Source organism: Tribolium madens, unplaced genomic scaffold (genome assembly GCF_015345945.1).
Source record: "Tribolium madens isolate multiple individuals breed KSU strain unplaced genomic scaffold, Tmad_KSU_1.1 Scaffold_97;HRSCAF=244;Tcas5.2_LG3a, whole genome shotgun sequence".
In the NCBI taxonomy this organism is placed as follows: Eukaryota; Metazoa; Arthropoda; class Insecta; order Coleoptera; family Tenebrionidae; genus Tribolium; species Tribolium madens.
Window position 1 is genome coordinate 5132867 of NW_025401069.1, and position 19367 is coordinate 5152233.

Here is a 19367-nt window from a genome sequence, read left to right on the forward strand (position 1 = left end):
TGTATTCTTTGTTAAAATGTTAATAAAAAAGTTTTGGTTTTAGTACCTATATTAAAATACGAGCTATGCGTGTTTGAAATTATCCGTAAAAATCAGTACTATCGTAAACTTCCCTTATCAAGCGTATTTCTTTTGTCAACAAAATAAATAAGTTAAAATAAGAGATTAAATAAATAAATTTAAATAAGAGATTCTTAAATAAATCCGATTCAACTCTTTTTAAGCTAACCAAATAATATAGTAAAAATTGTAGGTATTTAAACATTTTTTGACCCAAAACGTGAAAAAATGTAACTGAGTGTAGAACTATGGCCATGAGAAAATTATATTTAAAGCTGTAAGATTTATTTCATAAAGGTGAAAATATTTAATTATTTCTGGATCCACTGAGTTTATTGTTTATTATTTATTTATAAAAAAAGGTAAAAAGAAGTAAATAATAAAAATAATCAAAACAAAAATAAACTTCACTGAAAAAAATTACAATCCTGTTGTTCGGCGAAGCTTAAGGGTTTGTGGAGCAAATAACACCCGCTGTTGTACTATTATAAAAACTCGATTTATTATAAAAATAATTTGATTATATACAATTTTCAACTTAAACTAAAACAGTAAATCTAAAACATTGGTTACTTTAATGATGAATTACAAATTTACTTTATAAAATTATATCGATGATTGTTTGTTTGTCGCTGGCATAATGACCCAATTAAGACATTCCGCTGATCGTTGCTGATCGCGCGGAAGTGTCTGCTCGGGTATTGCGACAAACTTGTCGAAATGTTAAATTTTATAAAAAAATGAAAATTGTTCGTTTGAACACCTGTAAAAATAAATCTATAGATATGTCAATTTCAAAATACAATCAGCAAAGATTTCATTAATTACCATCTACATGTTCCACAAACATCTTCCAAACTATATAATTATCTTGATAATATGTTTCATTTCAGGTTAACTTATCCAAGAACCACAGAGTTGCAATTTCGAAAGGTAGGTAAATTTTGCCATTTTATGTCAAATTCATAATATGTAATTAATTAAGCCAACTGAAAAATTTGAATACACCGTCGTAGTCTTTGAAGCATGGAATACAAAATGTACTCTACAGAACTAATTCGAAATAGAGTACCAACTCCAACATCCAACTGAAGAGACGTTTAAAAAAATTATCTCATATTACCAAAATTCATGTAAGTAGAATAATAAATCCCGTTTCATATCGATACAGAAAATGGCAACATCGTAACTGATTTTTTATGTAAAACAGATCACAAAAAATGAATAAAGAAAATCCCTTGGAAGAAAAATAATATAAAAAGCAGTCTGTATGTTATAAATTTGAAACTTTCTTGTTATTCAACTATTCATATTTGTAACATATTATTATGTACAAATATATGTTAATTTATTATCAACTATTAAAAAAATATCCCAATATATTTTCATACATGTTTAAGACGCTCATTGCCAAAAACACTTGATATAAAGAAGGTGAAACGACTCTTAAAAAATAAAAATTTCTCGATTTAAATTTTTACCCTACAGTAAAATAAGTTTTTTTGAAAATTTCCAAGGCATATTGATTTTTGCACCTAAAGACTAAAATTGTCTTTAACCAAGCAGGGTTTAACCTAAAAAAATAAAAATTTAAAATGAGATTTTTTTATCTTTTACAAGAGTCGTTTCACCTATGCGGGGACACACTGTATAATTAGCATTTTTTCCCTCCTAATATAACTACTCGTACTAAACTTTGTGTATCCTTTATATTATATTAAAAACTACTAATACGTACCTAATACTTTCTTTTTTTTAACCTTATCCTTTGTCGCCTTTGTGATAATGATTTATTTATGTATTAGCGTAAGGCGTAAGTCATAAAAGGCTAAGAATTTTACGAAATTTTATTTTCTCAACAAATTTATGATAAATAACATTGATTTAAATATTTATACTAAACTCATTAGGTACTTAAAAATTATATAATATCATAATGAAACTAAAAATGTAAATATCTACAATATAAAAAAATGTACAATAAAAATGTATGTACTTATAAAGAAATGATGCATAGTGCTAAAAATATTAAAAATTACGTAACTGAAGGTAGAGGCTTTTTCAACATGATAAGAATGCTTGTACTTTTTCATTTTTGCGATGGCGTATCTATTCGTTTAATCCCTGAATAAAAAGAAAAACATTATTCTATCAGTTGCAACTCATGTAAGTACGTACGAGATAGAAGCTTACTCTATCGTCAATTTTACTGACCTGGGAATAATAATAAATTAGAAGGATCAAAGAACCCATTAAATTTGTTAAACCAATCTTCTTTCGACGTATTTGTTTTCGGGGTATTTGTTTCGCTAGAATTTTCTATTACGTCTTTCATTTGTTCTGTACTCCTCCTTCTGTCTTGTGGTTTATAATCGTAAGACGTATGTGGATCACTTTTCGAAGTAGACGAATTTCCTGGAGCTCTCTTGATCCTAAAACCGATTATTAGATCTGTGAGACATTCACGTGGTGTATTACCTTTTTGGAGACGTATGAACTGTAGAGTATGTATTATGCAATTTTTCAAAAGAGCCCGGGTTCGAATGTGCGCTGTTACCACTAGTGTAATTTAGTTCGGTTTTGGAATAATGGTGTCGAGAATCATGAAACTGCTGTGTATTTCTTTCCTTTTTTGCGTCGGGTACTGTGTAGTACCCTCGATTTTTCAATATCTCGTTACTTATTTCTTTTTTGTTCCGTGGTTCGCTAGTTATGGGATTAGATACTGTATAGTAACCTCGATTTTTCAGTTGGTCGTTAGTGATGTCTCCCTTGCTTTGATGTTCCTCAGGCCCAGTGTAGTACCCTCGATTTTTCAACAGGTCGTTACTGATCTCCGTCTTTTGTTGTTTCTTGTTCATGTTCTGTGTCCACAGTTTATTCACAGGACCTTCTGTTACTAACTTATCGAAAAGAGCGTCGGTGCTTGATGGCGGTGGTTTAGTAGACTTGCTATCTTCTGAATCTACTTTTTCCACAGGGATATCAGAAATTACATTTTCAATCAAACTAGTTTTCTTAGTCTCAGTTTGAACATTCAATATGTTCTCCATGATATAATCTTTCCCTGCTTCATCAAAGCGTGGGTGTTGAGTTCCTTCTTTCGACTTCTTTGACTTCTTTTCATCCCGTTCATCAACCAATGTGCGCTTTTTACTGTCGTCTAGATTTGTCTTAGCTTCATTTTGGGCATTTATTTTTTTTTGCACAATGGAATCTTTACCCATTTTATCAAACCGTATATGTTTCGTGGAACTGTTACTATGTTCACTTTTGGGTTCTTCTGTTTTCTTCTCGCGAAAATTCTCCATAATGTAATATTTGCCTGTTTCATCAAAACCTGGGTGTTGTGCTCCTTCTTTCAACTTCTTTGACCTTTGACCTTTGTCATCCTCTTCATCGACCAATGTTCTCTTTTTACTATCGTCCAGATTCATCTTGTCTATAGTGATCTTAGCTTCATGTGGGACATTCAATTTTTTCGGCACAATATACTCTTTATCCATTTTATCATGGTTATGTTTCGTGGAACTGTTACTATGTTCACCTTTGGGTTCTTCTGTTTTCTTCTCATGAAAATTGCACGTCGATGGTCTATTCGCAGCATTCTGTTCATGGTCAATGATGCAATCTAGATCACTGACGCCACTTTTAGTATCAACTTTCAAATCCTTTTTGACTTGGATTTTCCCTGTTTTTTGAGGTTTGTTTACATCAATGTCAAAAGACACTATTTCAGCCTTTTTGCTCTGTGGTGGACTTTTCGAATGACGTTGTTGCGTCACCGTGTTCTGTTTAGGAGTAGAAACACGTGTTCTATTGTGCCGACGAGTTAAAAACTGTTCTGTCTCATCCTGAGTTTTAGTTGTTTCATTCTTGTTAGTCAATGTTTTATTCTTGTTAGCATCTGCTTTCAACGTCTCCAATAAGGGTGCAAATTTACTAAGTCTTGGGTAACCCAAAGGTGGTTTACTTTGTGTTGGTATTGCTGTTTTATCCTCTACAACATTCTGTCCGTTCTCACTTGTGCAACTCACTGAAGAAGAATCATTCAAGCCACTTTTAGTTTTTGCAATTAAATCTGTTTTTACTCGGATTTTGCCAATTTCTATACTACTATGCTGTGTTGTTGAGCTCTTCTCAGGAGAAGTAACACGCACTCTACTGCTTTTGCGAACTGTGGATTTTTCTATCTCATCGTGCACTTTTAAAGTTTCTTTCTTGTTGTTGGCATCAATTTTACTTGCTCCTACGAAAGGTAGAAATTTGTTAGATCCGGCCGTGATTGAAGTAAACATAATTGTCTCAACATTTTTGGATATACCATCAATAAAGTCTTTTTTCATTTGATCCACCGTTGTGACTGGACACTGTTCCACTGGTTCCACTACAACTTTTTGGTTACCATCACTTGACATAAAATTGGAATAACTATTCCAGGTGAGAGGTAAATTGATGGGATCATGTGAAGTTGTTTCAGAGACGGCATCATCCAAAATTGATTTCGTCGCAGGTACTGACAACGAAACATTCGAATCCATGATATTAATGTTGTTAATATCTCCAACAACCTGAGAAAGTAACTCCAACTGTTCAACAGCGTAGTCAGTTCCTAAGTCAGTTTTACTACCATGATCCATGGTGTTATGGACTGAAGTTGTCTTTGGCTCGTTCTGTAAAATATCTACTAACATATTTAACCGTTTTATGTCATTTTGGACATCTTCCGGTTTTGGTATAGAATCATCAGTATTAAAATCGGTTTTCTCTTTTTTGCAAGGTAGTAGTGACTCCATATCATCCAAAGTTACATTTTCTTCTATGAAATTATTCTCACTGAAAGAAGAAAGTTCTTCCAAATGGCCTTCATTCAACTGAAACTCTTCTGGTGAAGTACTCAAAGATAACCCAGTCGTTAGAATATTTTTGTCAGTCGTTAAAATATTTTTGTCCTCATTGTTTCCTCCCAACAATGGACCTCCTAAAGTATAATTATGATCGGCTACTGATTCTTTTTCACCAAAACAGCGAATCTCCGTAACTTGCGTCACGTAATTAGAGTGGAATGAATTTTGTTTATTCGTTTGCACATCTATTTCTGAAGTCTCCGATACTTCATTCATAAAATTAATTGTAGAAGTTCCTAAAGTCTGCAACAAGTTCATCGAATTGCTTATTTCAGCCGTTGAAGTCGTAGGAGAGATAAAGTCGAGCGACTGAGTGCTTCCTAAGGGTGGTAATTTGGTTGGTGAAATATCATCTAAACTAAATATTTCCGTAGTACTCAAGTTTTCGCGATTAACTGTTTCTGTGTTATTAAATGTGAATAAACAAGTCTTCTCTTGGCCAATGGTAGTCGATGATGAAGTAGTGCTTTCAACAGTTATTGGTCTAACATCGCAGGACACAGACGCTACTTTGGTTACGGCACTGTTGGTAATTGTTGTTGATACGAGAGATAAATCTGTATCATGGCGAGGCAAATGCTTAACAGTTGAATCAATAGTGGAAGACAGAACATGGTCATCGATGGCACTACTAAAAACACTACTAACAGACACTGCCTCAGATGACGGAATAAAAACGCTTTCATTTTGCAATTGAATTTTCATAGAACTGCTTGTTTCTACTATAGTTTCAGGCTCATTAGTTAAATTGTTGTCGAAAACCCTGAATTTATCATCTGGAAATACTTTATTTGGAGCGTTTAGAGAATCGCTGATTTCAACCAAATTTACAGATGGTTTTGTAAAATTTCTTTCTTCATCAGTCGTTTCAATTAAAGAAGAAGACATCGGAATTTCTTTAGTTCCTAATTTAGCTGTCATATCATCTTTAAAATGGTCGTATGATAAAGATATATGTGAAGTGGTAACAACAACTGGAGTAAGAGGTTTCTCTACTTCTTCAACAATCGGATCCAACGGTTCTGCTGTTGTTAAGTTTTCCACTGGCAATGGTATATCCAAATTAGTCTTGTTCAAATGAGGACACTTTTCAGAATGGGTGTTTACTTTCATTTCAACCGTCTTGAAATCTGGCTTTTTTTCTACTTCTTCGAAAAGACATATAGTAGGAGTTTTAGGTCGTTCCATATTAACATCTTGTACAAAGTCAGATATTTTTTCATTTTCTAACCTTAGCATTTTTTCAGGAGGTGCATTTTCAAGCAATTCACACTTCCGCTTCTTGTATATATCAACTTTGTAATTCTTGTGAGAATCTTCATTTCCCATTGATGTCTCTTTTTGTTTTGAAATACGTTTATTTTCTTTAACCCTAGCATTTACTTTACTTTCACACTGAATGAAATTTTCTTTATCCCTTCCTTTATTTTCTTGCATGTTTTCACCTTCCGTTGATTTGTTTTTGTGACGTGAACTATCAATTTCCTTTGATCGTTCCCTATTTTTCTCTCGTTTATCACTTGCTGTCATCTCCACCTTTTTCTCTTTTGAATTACTTCTTCGATACTCATCTTTTGCCTTTGACTTTTCTTTATCATTCACTCTTCCGTTGTTTTTGCCGCATTGTTCACTAACCTTACTCGAGTTATGCGATTTCGTCTTGTGACTAATATGTTTATCATCTATTTTATCAGAATGTTCGTTCAACTTTTTCAAATCTTCCTGAGTTTTGCTGATCTTCTTTGAGATGGTTTTGCTTACTTTCTCATCCACCTTAAACAGGGTATCATCGCTTAGACTAAAAGATTTATTCTCTACATGGGATTTTTTCTTAATATCATCTTCTATATTGATTTTAGTCTTCACTTTCTCCTCATCTTCTTTATCTCTGAGCTTATCATTTTTAGATTTGTGTTTCTTCTCAGAATAACTCTTCTCTTTGACATCATGTGATTTTCTTCTTTTATCAGAATCGTCACTTTGCTTATCCTTTACCTCTGATGGTGATTTACTTTCCGTTTTATTAGGATCGAAAGCTGGTTTTTCCTTCAATTCTGAAGTCTTGTGTTTTGTTTTTTTATCAGAACTTTGTTTAGACTTTGAATCTTCAATTGACTTTGATGAAGATCTGTTGTGTCTTTTTTTATGACCATTCGGTTCTTCGTGGGAATAACTTAAATCAACCGATTTAGATTTACTGCGTCTTACCCGCTCACTATCGCTGTCGCTATGTTTTTCTTTCAAACGTTTATCTGACGACTTGGATTTTGAAGAAGATCTACTTGCCTCATTTGATTTCTTAGCAGCCGTCCGCGACTTCGATAAAGATCTACTACGTCTTCTCTTGTGGTGTCTGTCTTCTTTTTTACTTGTCTCCGGTGCTTTTTCTGATAATTTTTTATCCTTCGACACATGCCTCTGCTCATTTTCTTGTATATTATTGCTTTTTGTTCTACTGACACTATTTTCAGCTTTTTCTTTTTTAACTTTTTCTGACTCCATCTTCTCTTTCATTTTCTTGATAGTGTTTTCTAGTGCTCTTCCTTTAGCTTCATCCAAAGTTTTAGAATTGGTTTTGTCAAGATTAACAGAACCAGTTTGACTAAGCATTTCTTTAGCATTCGTACTCATTCCTAAATCACTAACTGGTTCCACTGGCTTTTTTTGCGACAGATCCTCAGCCATTTGAGTATCTTCAGTTATCTTCGTCGATTCAAATTTACTGTAAGTCCCATCTTCAACAACATCACTTACTGGTAAAGTCTTCAATTTTTCGGCCACATCAATAACCAAAGAGATTGTAATTTCACCACCAACTGGCTTAGGAAGTGCTACTTCCAAATCTGACAAATCTTGCGTTGTTTCAACGAGTGTTTCAACAATTGGTTTAACATTTTGTAAATTATCATCTTGAGTGTTTTCTTGAACTAATTCCTTATTCGTGGACACTGTTAAATCCTTTGCAGTTTCTGATTCTACTACAATTTCATCACTTTTATCATTCAAAGCTTGAATTTTTTCGGTAGTCGACTCGTCCAATTTTAATAAGTCCTTGATTTCATTGAAAGACAAGTCTGACGATGAGTTAAAATCCACACTTGATGATCTGCTTCTATCAAAACAACTCACACGTTGTTGTATGCCTTCAGAACTTTTAGAACGCAGTTTTTTCCGTTTCTTCATCCTTTCTTCGTAATTCATTAAAAGTACAAACGGATTAGGCTGTAACTTGTCCTCGTAGGATTTCACTTCAGCTTTAGTTTTAAAAATTTTCTCACAACTATCTTCATTTCTTGTGTCTGTTACCATTCCGACAGTAAGATCTTTGGGATCTAATTGAACAGTAGTATCAAGTTCATCACATATCCCTCCTTCTACAGATGAAGGAACGATCGTATTTTTCGCAGTTGATTTTTCAAATAATTCAGTTGCAATTTTTGTAATAGAATTACTCTCTTCCGTTTCTGCTTCAATAAAATTCTTAGCAGTTGCTTCATCTTTATGTTCAAAGTTTTCAGGTAATGATTCTCCTTCTCTTATAATTTTCTCCTCTAATTCGGGTACCGGTTCATCCATTTTTGTATCTGTGTTTGTTGTTCTGTTTAATATCTTAACAATGCTGTGATCGGTTGTTTTTAGAACTTTAGCCTCCGGTTTTTCTTCAGAATTCGATTTCGATTCAATTAGTTCGTTAGTGTCAACGACTTTCGCAAGTACACTGTCATTAATTTTAACAAAATCTTCCATTTGTTTTAAAATGTCGAAACCCTCAGGAACACAATTGTCTTCATTTTCAGGTATACTAATACAAATAGCACTTTTATTTTCTGTTTTTACAAATTCCAACACCTCTGTAATGGTTTCCTCATCAAAAACCGATTTAATATTTTTATCTACACTTTTCGTATTAACATCAGTAATTGTCTCCTCATCACAAACTGATTTATTAGTTTTGTCCATATCTTTCGAATCATTTTCCAAATGAATGACTAGACGTCTCTCGCAACTGTCGTTACTATCTTCGCTTGTTGTAGCAGTATCCAATTTTTGATCGTAAATTTTTGGTTTAAGAGGTTCAATAGAATTTTCCGAAATAAAATCATGAGGTTTATATTCCGAATCTTCGTCACGAAGTAACTTCAACGGCTCTTTTAAAATAGTGCCTTTAAGTTTTGGTGTAATTTTTTGTGTTATTTTTTTATTTACACTTTCCTTGGGCCGTTTCACAGCTCTTGGTAAACTTTTTCTTGAACTGGTATTTTTAACTTCCAATTTTTCTTTGGTTGATTTTCTTCGTTTTGGTGTTGTTTGAAGCTTTTTCACATTACTATCTGGTTTGTTTACCAAAACTTCAGATTTTTTATTGGTTTCAACTTCGAGTGTTTTTCGATGATATGCCAGATCCGCCAACATCGCTAAAGCAGCATCTTTTTTCGGACTATCATATTCCACATACTGAACTTCAGGAAGACCCTGTGGCAACCCATACATTGGCAGTTGTTGAGAGCTGCCGTCCGTGTCTTGTGTTGGCTGACAAATATCTGACTTTATAATCTTGTTATACTGAGTATCAACATTGTAAACTTGTAAATCAGGCTGGCTAACTTGACGTTTTGGCTGATCTTCGTTATTAGTAATTACATCACAAGAAGGCTGCATCTTCATAGAATAATCAATCATGCGAGTAGATAAATCATTTTTAACAAATGTTCTTTTATTTTGTTCCACTGCTAGTTGTACATCAGAATATGTGTTTAACGTTTGTATTGCTTCAGAAGGTTTAGGAACTGGACGTTGAATCAATTGTAGGGTCGACAACACTTCAGGAATGATAGAATTGTATCTGTTGTTGGTAAGCTCTTCCTCTTCACCTTTCCTGGTTACTGAAAGGTCTGTAATTTCATTATTATTTTCCGACAGATCATTCTCTTTAGTTACATCAACAATGTCTTTAGTAACTTCAGTTTCTATAGTAGGTTCAGACATTTCTTTAGCAACATCAGTTTCTGCAGCAGCTTCAAAATTTTCATCGGTGGCTTCAGTCTCTACAATGACTTCAGAAATTTCAAGTCCTACACTAGCTTCTAGATGGGCTGTCTTAGTTTCTACAGTAACAGCAGAATCCACAGTTTCGACTGGAGCTTCAGAAATTGCTTTCCTAACTTCTGCTTCTACATTAGCTTCAGGAATTTCTTCAAAGACTGCAGTTTCTACAGTAGCTTCAAAAATTTCTTCTGCAACTTCTGTTTCTTCACTAGCCTCAGGAATTTCTTCAGATACTGCAGTTCCTCCAGTAGCTTCAGAAATTTCTTTTGCAACTTCTGTTTCTACATTAGCCTCAGGAATTTCTTCAAATACTGCAGATTCTACGTTAGCTTCAGAAATTTCTTTTGCAACTTCCTTTTCTTCACTAGCTTCACAAATTTCTCCAGTGTCTACAGTTTTTACAGTAGCTTCAAACAATTCTTTTGCAATTTCTGTTTCTACACTAGCCTTAGAAATTTCTACGGTAGCATCAGAAATTTCTATTGCAACTTCGTTTTCTACACTAGCTTCAGAACTTTCTTCAGTAACTGCAATTTCTACAGTAGCTTCAGAAATTTCTTTTGCAACTTCTGTTTCTGCACTAGCCTCAGGAATTTCTTCAAATGCTGCAGTTTCTACAGTAGCTTCGAAAATATCTTCTGCAACTTGTTTTTCTACACTAGCTTCACGAATTTCTTCAGTGACTGCAACTTCTACAGTAGCTTCAGAAACTACAGAATCCACTATAGCTTCAAAATCCTTAGTTTCTACAGTAGCCTCAGTAACTTCAGTTTCCACAGTAGCTTCAGAAAAATCATTTTCCACAGTAGTTTCGAGAAATTCCTTTGTAAGTTCAGTTTGCATAATAACTTCAGGATTTTTTTCCACAATAGCTTCAGAATCCATAGTTCCTACAGTAGCCTCAGTGACTTCAGTTTCCACAGCAGCTTCAGAAACATCATTTTCCACAGCAGTTTCGGGAAATTCTTTTGTAAGTTCAGTTTGCATGATAACTTCTGGAACCTCTTCAGCAGTTTCATGTTCTTCTAAAACGACTTCAACAGTTTCATTTACCGTTTCAGCAATTTTTGGTTCCCCTATCTCTACAACACATTGTTCCGAAACTTTATATTTTGTCATCGTTGCAGAATTCTCGGGAATTTCAACAGAAATGTCCAATTCAGGTTGTTCAGAACCTTTACTCTTTTCAGCAGAGTTGTCAGTCTCTGGTGTGGTAAGACTATCTCTTATTGATTTTTCAGAAGATTGAGTAGTATCAAATTCTTCAATACTTTCTACTTCCACATGAGTTTGATCTTCATCCTGCGTTAAATTATATTCAACGCTTAAAATATCGGACAACTGCTCTTTCTGAATATTATTATCAGAAAACTCCACAGATTTATTTCCAAATAAAGCAATTTCTTCAACTTGTAATTGCTCTACATTTTCTTCAGATGTAACATGTAAACTCACGTCTTCATTTGTTTCAAAACTTTCGTCATGAGATGGTGTCTTCGCATCTTTAGACTGACCATCAATTTTTTTTATACCTTCTTGGGAAGGTTCAGGTTCATCTTCGGAATCAGAAATTAAAATAGCTGACTCTGCATCCTTCGCAGAATCATTGCTTGAATTATTTTTCAGTCTATTAAGTCCTGCTGAATTCGAATTTCGTGATTCCTTATTGGAATTCAAAAAATTCTGATTTTCTGAATTCGAAACAGAATAATTAGGCGAATGGTTTTCTTCATTCTCTTCTAACTTTATTTCATTCAAAGGTAAAAAATTTCCAAAAGTACTAGATGGTAGTTGCGATTCTCCATTTGAACTAATATCCAAAGTTGCTTCTTCTTCGTCGTCAAGAACCTCAATCGTAGCAACCACGTAACATTCTCTATTGGTACGTTCTTTACGATTCGATGATACATCCACAACTTTAGATACATTTTCATCCGACTTGCCCAACTTTTGATGAGAATTATGTTCCGTATTTTTAATCACACACTTCGCCGTATTTGTGACTGTTTCTGCAATGGAAGCTATGTTTTTTGGAACGTCAATATTTTGTTTTCGAGTATTATTGTCTACGTGATTATTCAGTTTTTTCGAAATAAGTGGGCATTTACTTTCCGCTTCACTTCTATTAGCAATGTTTTGGGAATATGTTAATTTATCACTTGCAAAATTACTTTCCGCTTCACTTCTATTAGCAATGTTTTGGGAATATGTTAAATTATCACTTGCAAAAGTAGCTACCGGTCCATTTAACGAACTGGACAAGTTTTTTGTTGTAGACGGTTTTTGTGATTTACTATTGAATGAGTCTTCTACCACAAACAACTGAAAAAATAAATAAGTAAATTATACAATACTTGTATAGCGAGCAAAATAATGCAATTACTTCAAGTTCGTCGTCTGATTTACTGTCAAAATCAGATTCATAATCGCTAGTTTTTAAACTTTGACGAACTGTCGTAACATGCGAGCTTGTTAAAAACATATCTTCGGGAAGAGGTATAAATTCTCCTTTTAGTACATCGATTGTGTCACGACAACCCAACTTATCAACAAGTTTTCTACAAAAAAGTGATCAATTTGCTGTATATTTTTATAGATTACTTACATAATAGTATTGGCTACAAGATTATTTTCACAGTCACAATCAGCCCTCACACTTGCATAGAGTTTAAGAAGTGTTTTATAACATATCTGAACGGTGGAGTTTAAATCAGATTCACTATTATGAACCGAATCGTGGACTATAACTCGTAGCAGTCGTAGCACACGTTGTGTTACACCTTCTTCATGTTCTTTACCTACCTTCTTGGAGAAACTATACAACAGTTCACATTCTAGTTCTATGTATTTTATTAATATAGCTTCCAGTTGTTCTGATCTGGGATATTTTAGTTTTACCTGCAAATTTTGAAATAAATTCAACACGAAATTAAAATCATAGAATTTTTACGTTAGCAGTTTGTAAATTATATTCATGTAAACAAATAATTTTTCTTCGAATATCATCAACAAATTCTGGAGATCTTCTTTTATGTTTTGGCTGAGATTTGATGAACCTAAAACGCCCAGCAAAATTAATTTTTGAATCCCAAAAAGCAGTTGCTTATTAGAATACAATTGGTAGTAATTACTAATTACCTTAATGTAGTGTATTTGTTTGCGAAAACTGCTGATATTGAAGATATCGTATTTTTAATTACAATTTAAAAATTTTAAATATGATTCCTTACTACTCATAACGTTAACTTTCAAAAATATATGTATAAAAGTATTAATTAAGTACATAAATTACACTTGACGGTATATTAAAGAAAAACGATTATAGCTATCATAATAAAGTCAAAAAATAGAAGCAATCTCATTCAAACGGTCCCTGGTCCATTTCATGTCTTGATGATTCTTCTGCAGCTTCTTCACTAATGATTTCTTGAGTTCATCTTCTTTTTCAGGTGTGTTTAATAAACAAAATGTACTAATTGAATTGAAATAGAGTAAAATAAGCAATAACTTTATAAAACAAAAAAAGTATCTTGAAACATTTTAATTCTAAATGTTGGTTGTATGTATATGCAAAAACTACAACTTGATTGTTAAAATTAAATTACTGTTATTTCTACTAGGAAAATAAAATTTTGTTATTTTTTTTATGTTGCAAAGTGTTCCTTCTTGCTTTCTTCATGTTCTTCCAAACGTTCCAGATATTTTCGAGATAATTAAGAAAACCCACTCCATATTTTCTTCTTATTGAATTAAAAATTAATTTAACTAAACTACCTTTTAAGTTCTGTTGCCAATTGCCTTGAAATATGTGGATGATAGCCATCGCAATGTGCTTTAAGTAGTTGTCTTGATATCGATATCCGTCCTAAAAATTATTTTCATATATAATTTTAGTTATTTATTGTAAGAGTGTGTTAGATAGCGTTTTATCCACGCAAGAATGTTTAATCACGAGAACGTCAGTTCGAGCGGTTAATTTTCTTAAGTGGATAAGATGCGACAAACACACGACTGCAATATAACGTTTTATCCACAATCACAGGCCCAAATTATTCCAAACTTAATTAAAAATTAAACTGACATTTAAACGTCACGCCAAATGTGCCAAACGTAGTAAGGTGTTACGCGGTGCGCTGGTTACTAACAGTGGAATAAAGTTACTTTATTCCACTATAATATCCACTAGTGGAATAAAGTTACTTTATTCCACTAGTGGATAAAGCGGTACTTGATACGCATCTAAAGTGTGGAATAAAGTCTCTTCATAGAGTGGTTGTGGGTAAACATATTTATTTCCTAGTTCTAAGCGTAGTTAGGTGGTAGTTAATTACTTTTTATGTACTTAATGTTTATTGGGTGTTGATTGAAAATACAACTGTTTGTAAATAAATATTTATTGTTTAATAAGAACTGTGAAATTTGTCGTTACCATCCCTCCATCCAGAAAATGAAAAAAAAACACTACTTTTGTGAAAGTATTTACCACACTTACTTAAACTGTTAAAAATAAGAGATTGATATGTTTTTTTTTCAAAATAATTGCTGCATTATTTGCGCTCTAAAAGTAATAACTGTCATAAATAAAAGAGCATTTATTTTATTCTTCACGCTGGAATTTCTTAAGCTTCTATTAAAGGTTTAATCCTAAATATTTTTCCTTTATATTTACACAAAATTCACAAATAATGTTGCATAATTATAATTTAAGCAAAAAATAACTCTTTAATAACCAAATTGTGAAATTAAACAAAAGAGTAGGTATTTTGTTGTTATCTGATTCAGATAGCTAAAAATCAATGAATCGTTATTCTGTGCAAGGATAGACACTGCTTTGTCCATGGCCCAGAAAAATTTGTACCAAGTCCAAAATCAATTTTGTTCGTTTTCAATACATTAATAACTTTTACGAGTACTTACATATAACTAAACAAATTATATCATACCTTTTCCTTTGTGGGGTATAAAATCTTTAAAAACCAGATGGCTCACTCTATTCTGATATAGAGCCATTGCTCCCTGAAAAGAATTCATTCAAGTATTAAACAAAACACACAGATGTAATGCACAAATACAAAAAATTGCCAAAAAAACTCATGCAAATCTTAGAATTAACTAACCAAACAATGTGAACACTGAACTAGCTACTAGTTTCAATCGTCACCACAAACCTCCATTAACACCAGCTTAATATACAGAACACTTACCTCATTTATCCCAATTTATAAAAAAAAAATAAATACTAAATAACCATTCTTTTAAGGAAAAAAATGCACAACAAATTTTCCTGGGTGCAAGGGTAATTGTTTTTGTTGTAATTGTTGGTGAGGGGAGGAAGATGACAGATTAGTAACTTTCACGTCGCCAACTTAAAGATTTATTTTGAAAAATATATGTAAATCCACACGTAAATGATAAGTATCTATCTTGATCAACTTATCAGCCTATTTTTTTACTAAAATTAAACATTTCGTAATTTTGTTTCAATTTTTCTTTGTTATGATAATATTTTAATTTTCCATGTTAGTGTATTTTTATCTGTTATGTTGCTGCTTATTATCTTTCCTTTTCTAGTTCTTTTTTTAAAAGTAAGGTCACGTATCTAATATACAGCGTGTTCTCTAAAACCATTTTTTTTCAAAATAAAATAAAAATAAGACAATGTTAAATAAGAAGTTATAAACGTATTTATTAACTTTTCACATAATATTGTACAAAAAAGCTTTACTTTACAGAAATAAATTAACATACAACTACAAATAAATATTAGAAAAATATGCACTCTGATTTACTAACAAATTAACAATTCACAATGAAATTACAATACCTGGCCTAGACTATAAAAAATACCACAATGATAAGTCCTTTTCACAGTTTCATAAGTTGATTGTAACACAGCATAATAATTCAGTAATTGTAATTAAAAGAAACGTAACAAAATTTCATCTGAAATTATGTCAAAAACACGTTGTGCGTAGTAACAAATGCTTTAACATTAAAGTCCCTTGAATGTAAATACATTCGTCACCTTCTGCTTCTTCTCTGCTTAGTTCTGAATTTTCTTTTTCTTTTGTGAATAGGCCTTTTGTTTTTTACATTTACAAAATTTTCTTTATCTTTGCTTTTGTAATCCGTTAAAGTACAATTTTCACACTCACTCACAATTGTTTGTTTGCTCTGCATGTTAAATAATTGTGTATTTTCCAATATCGACTCTAGACTTTTCATATCAGCATCAAACGTTGCCGGTTGTGTAACAGTGTCATCATCATCAAAAGAAAAATCCGACAAGAAAAATCCTGGCTTTTCTGCACCATCATCAAAAAGAAAATGCTCAAGTTCTTCAAATTCTTTTCGTCCTAAGAGAAAACTGTCGTCAAGAACTTCCACTAACAAACTGTCATTTAAGCGACACTCCTGTGAAGTGTCCAATTCAATTTCTTCTAGACTGTCGATTGTTTCGCTCAAAACTGGGCCACCTAAAATGAAAATTTTTAACGGAAAATTATTGTATAAGTAAAAGAATACTCACCTAAGATGTTTGATCCACACTCCTCTAAACTTAAATCAGAAACTTCCTCTTTATTTCTTTGTGGAAGCGTTATTTGTTCAAGAATTAAAGAAGGATCTATCAAAAATTTTTCACTTGTTTCATCGCAAAATCCACTTGAAATTTGAATAAAGTCTAGATCCGTTTGTAATACTTCATTAATCTCTTTATATTTCTCATCAATATTTAATCTTTCTTCAGTGAAATTATTTTGTTCTATATTTTCAGCACAGGCAAGTTCCAACGTTTGGTCGGAACACAGTTCACTGTTTGAAATACCATTGTCATTTGTTTCAGGTACCGTTTGGTCAACACTATTTCGTGCGTCTTCTTCCCCATTTTTCAAAACATTTTCTGTGCTGTTTTCTAATTCATCTTCAGAATCTGAACAAATTATTATATCGTCCTGCTTCATTTGTTTTGGGGATTTAGATCTTTTATTTGTTTTCACTTCTTTGTGTAAATAAACCATGTAATTTGTTTCATCATCGTCATCATCATCAAGTATTTCAAACGTTACAATTGACTTATTAGTTTTTAATTTTTTACTACATTCGTTGCTCTTTTTACTAGAATTTCTTTTATTGCAGACTTTGGCGTCACTTGGGAGCACTTCTGCAATCTCTTCTTCATCTTCAGAATCTGAAGAAACGATAACACAAGCAGCTTCCAAACTATTGTTTTTTTTCAAATTATTGCTTGCAACCGAAGTTGATTTAGAATATTTTGCGTTGAAATTATTGCTGTTCACTTCATAAGAACTTCTTTTTGTATCAAGTTTATCAAAATTACTGTTATCTACTTGTTTTTGTAAATAAACGAAATAATTGTCATCAGCAAACTCAGTAGTAGGTGTGGAATAAATATGACCAGATGTCTGAGAAACTGGTATCTTTTCTTGACTACTATTATATACATTTGTGGCAAATACCTACAAATACATATTTTAGAAAATTAAAAAATAATCGCAGAACATTATGATACATTATTTTCGCCCTCGGAATCACTATCAGTTCCATAATCGCTAGTGGCGAGACTTTTATTAATTTCCCAAGGTGGAAAGTTTTTGTTGTCATTTGGTTGATTAATCTTCTCAAGGAGGTCACTACAAATATAAAACATGGAACAAAAAGTACGAAAAGTAGCACTTTGCTTACTTTGCGATATTATAAACCAACTTATTTTTAATCAAATACGTTGATCTTACTTCGCCTAACAGTTGCAAAACCGCTTTTTTCAATACGTAATCAGTACTTTTTGTCACTAGTGTTTCATTGTTAAGGACGGCTTGATATAACATCACCTGAAGTACCCGCGAAACTCTTAATTCAGTAGTAACTTCGAGTTGTCGTGGAGGATGCGGATTATTATAATACAAAGCATCAAATTCTAACTCTACATATTTAACTAGAAGTAAATCAAATTTTCTTGAGCGTGGATAATGATGAGTTTCCTACAATTACAAAAAGATAAATCATGAAAAATTTCAAGACTTCAATTACAAACCTTCAACACCTGGCAATTGTATTCATGAATAAAATACAATACTCGTCGTACTTCGGCGACGAATTCGGGAGTTGTCTGCTCATGTTCCAATTTTGCATTTATATAACTACAAAAATTGGTTTTAAAACGACAGTAAGAGTGTAACATGTATATAAAAATTAAATTGCACTTAATGAATAATCTACTTTTATAAATGACTAGAAAAGGCAGTCACATGTTACATATTTTCTACATATTTAACAAAAATTTAAGTTAGACTTCTTCTTTCTTCTTGGAAGACGTTGAAAACTGGAGTTTCTTGTCCCAGACGAGATGCATTACTACTTTTTGACTTTTTATAAAAATCACTGAACAATTTTAAAATAATATTGAAAACAATTACTACCATATAAAAGATTACTACGTCTTTAAATAATCCTCTAATGTTCTTCTTGGATAATACTCTTCTTTCTTCTTAATATGAGTTCTTGACAATAAATTGAGCATGCATTAAAAAAAATTGATAATAAACATTGACTTTAAAAATGATACTCGTTAAAAAAATAAAATGCAAATTGTAAAACAGTTGAAAGTTTCACAAAATCTTCAGCTTGTGTTCCTTTGTTCAATAGGTAAAGATTGTAGATTTAATTAGGTTAAATACCTTCTGACTGAATTAACCAATCTGTGTGAAGAACTTGCTTGATATGAATCATACTGACCATCCAAAAGACTTGCAAACATCGCTGTTGTTATTTGATCTAAAAAGAAGAGACTCAAAAACAATTTTCAACAGAAAAGGTAAACACACATTTGTTATTCAAACCTTTAGAAGATACTGTCGAATAGCACTGTTGTTAGATTAAGTGCTGCAACATTAGCAACCATATTACTTGGAATATGATTAAATTTCTGTGATAACCCAGTAGTACTGGGTCTTAAGAGGTACAGAAATGTTTTTATAACATACTCATGCTATTTGAGGGCAAATTCCATTGTGAAGTAAAATGGTTTAATTCTGTCTCCAAAAAAATTCTCAAATTTAACAACTTAATCGTAAAAAGGATACAAAAACCTGATGTTTACTTTAAACAAATTGAATTCTTTTACACCATCATATTACATTATTTATTGTTGTATTTTTTTCCTTTTGATATACGTGATGATCAGTAACTTCAATGCCGCCAACATGTTTCATAAAATCTCCAAAAGTTGTTCAAAATTGTTGTTATTGGATAAACAATAAAATATATTTAATAGCAACAGTTGTGTTGAGAATGAATTGCTTGTTTATTTTCTAGTGTTTATTTACAATAGTTGTA

General features: G+C 32.3%; 2 protein-coding genes across 2 annotated transcripts; both read right to left on the reverse strand.

Annotated features, from left to right (window-relative positions):
• Positions 1-641: 641 nt before the first annotated feature.
• Positions 642-15350, reverse strand: LOC123015153 (titin homolog). The gene is made up of 9 exons (XM_044414674.1): positions 15218-15350; positions 14957-15029; positions 13788-13878; positions 12964-13069; positions 12619-12911; positions 12397-12571; positions 2539-12335; positions 2275-2492; positions 642-2184 (listed from the first exon to the last, which is right to left on the reverse strand). Exons 2-9 carry the CDS (start codon positions 15021-15023, stop codon positions 2150-2152), a joined length of 10782 nt encoding a protein of 3593 aa, XP_044270609.1. The 5' UTR covers positions 15024-15029; positions 15218-15350; the 3' UTR covers positions 642-2149.
• Positions 15351-15689: 339 nt separating this feature from the next.
• LOC123015134 lies at positions 15690-19209 on the reverse strand. Its single transcript, XM_044414632.1, has 7 exons — positions 18857-19209; positions 18710-18806; positions 18067-18172; positions 17718-18013; positions 17545-17665; positions 16543-17491; positions 15690-16489 (listed from the first exon to the last, which is right to left on the reverse strand). Exons 2-7 carry the CDS (start codon positions 18787-18789, stop codon positions 16035-16037), a joined length of 2007 nt encoding a protein of 668 aa, XP_044270567.1. The 5' UTR covers positions 18790-18806; positions 18857-19209; the 3' UTR covers positions 15690-16034.
• Between the last annotated feature and the right edge of the window lie 158 nt (positions 19210-19367).

Coding starts and splice junctions, on each gene's coding strand:
- LOC123015134 (XM_044414632.1), bottom strand. CDS start 18,789: ATGTTTGCAAGTCTTTTGGATGGTCAGTATGATTCATATCAAGCAAGT. Junction 18,014..18,066: donor ACAATTGCCAGGTGTTGAAG/GTTTGTAATTGA, acceptor TTGTAATTGTAG/GAAACTCATCATTATCCACG. Junction 16,490..16,542: donor GTGTGGATCAAACATCTTAG/GTGAGTATTCTT, acceptor TTTTCATTTTAG/GTGGCCCAGTTTTGAGCGAA.
- LOC123015153 (XM_044414674.1), bottom strand. CDS start 15,023: ATGGCTCTATATCAGAATAGAGTGAGCCATCTGGTTTTTAAAGATTTT. Junction 13,070..13,787: donor TTGGCAACAGAACTTAAAAG/GTAGTTTAGTTA, acceptor TGGGCGTTTTAG/GTTCATCAAATCTCAGCCAA. Junction 12,572..12,618: donor CTTGTAGCCAATACTATTAT/GTAAGTAATCTA, acceptor ACTTTTTTGTAG/AAAACTTGTTGATAAGTTGG.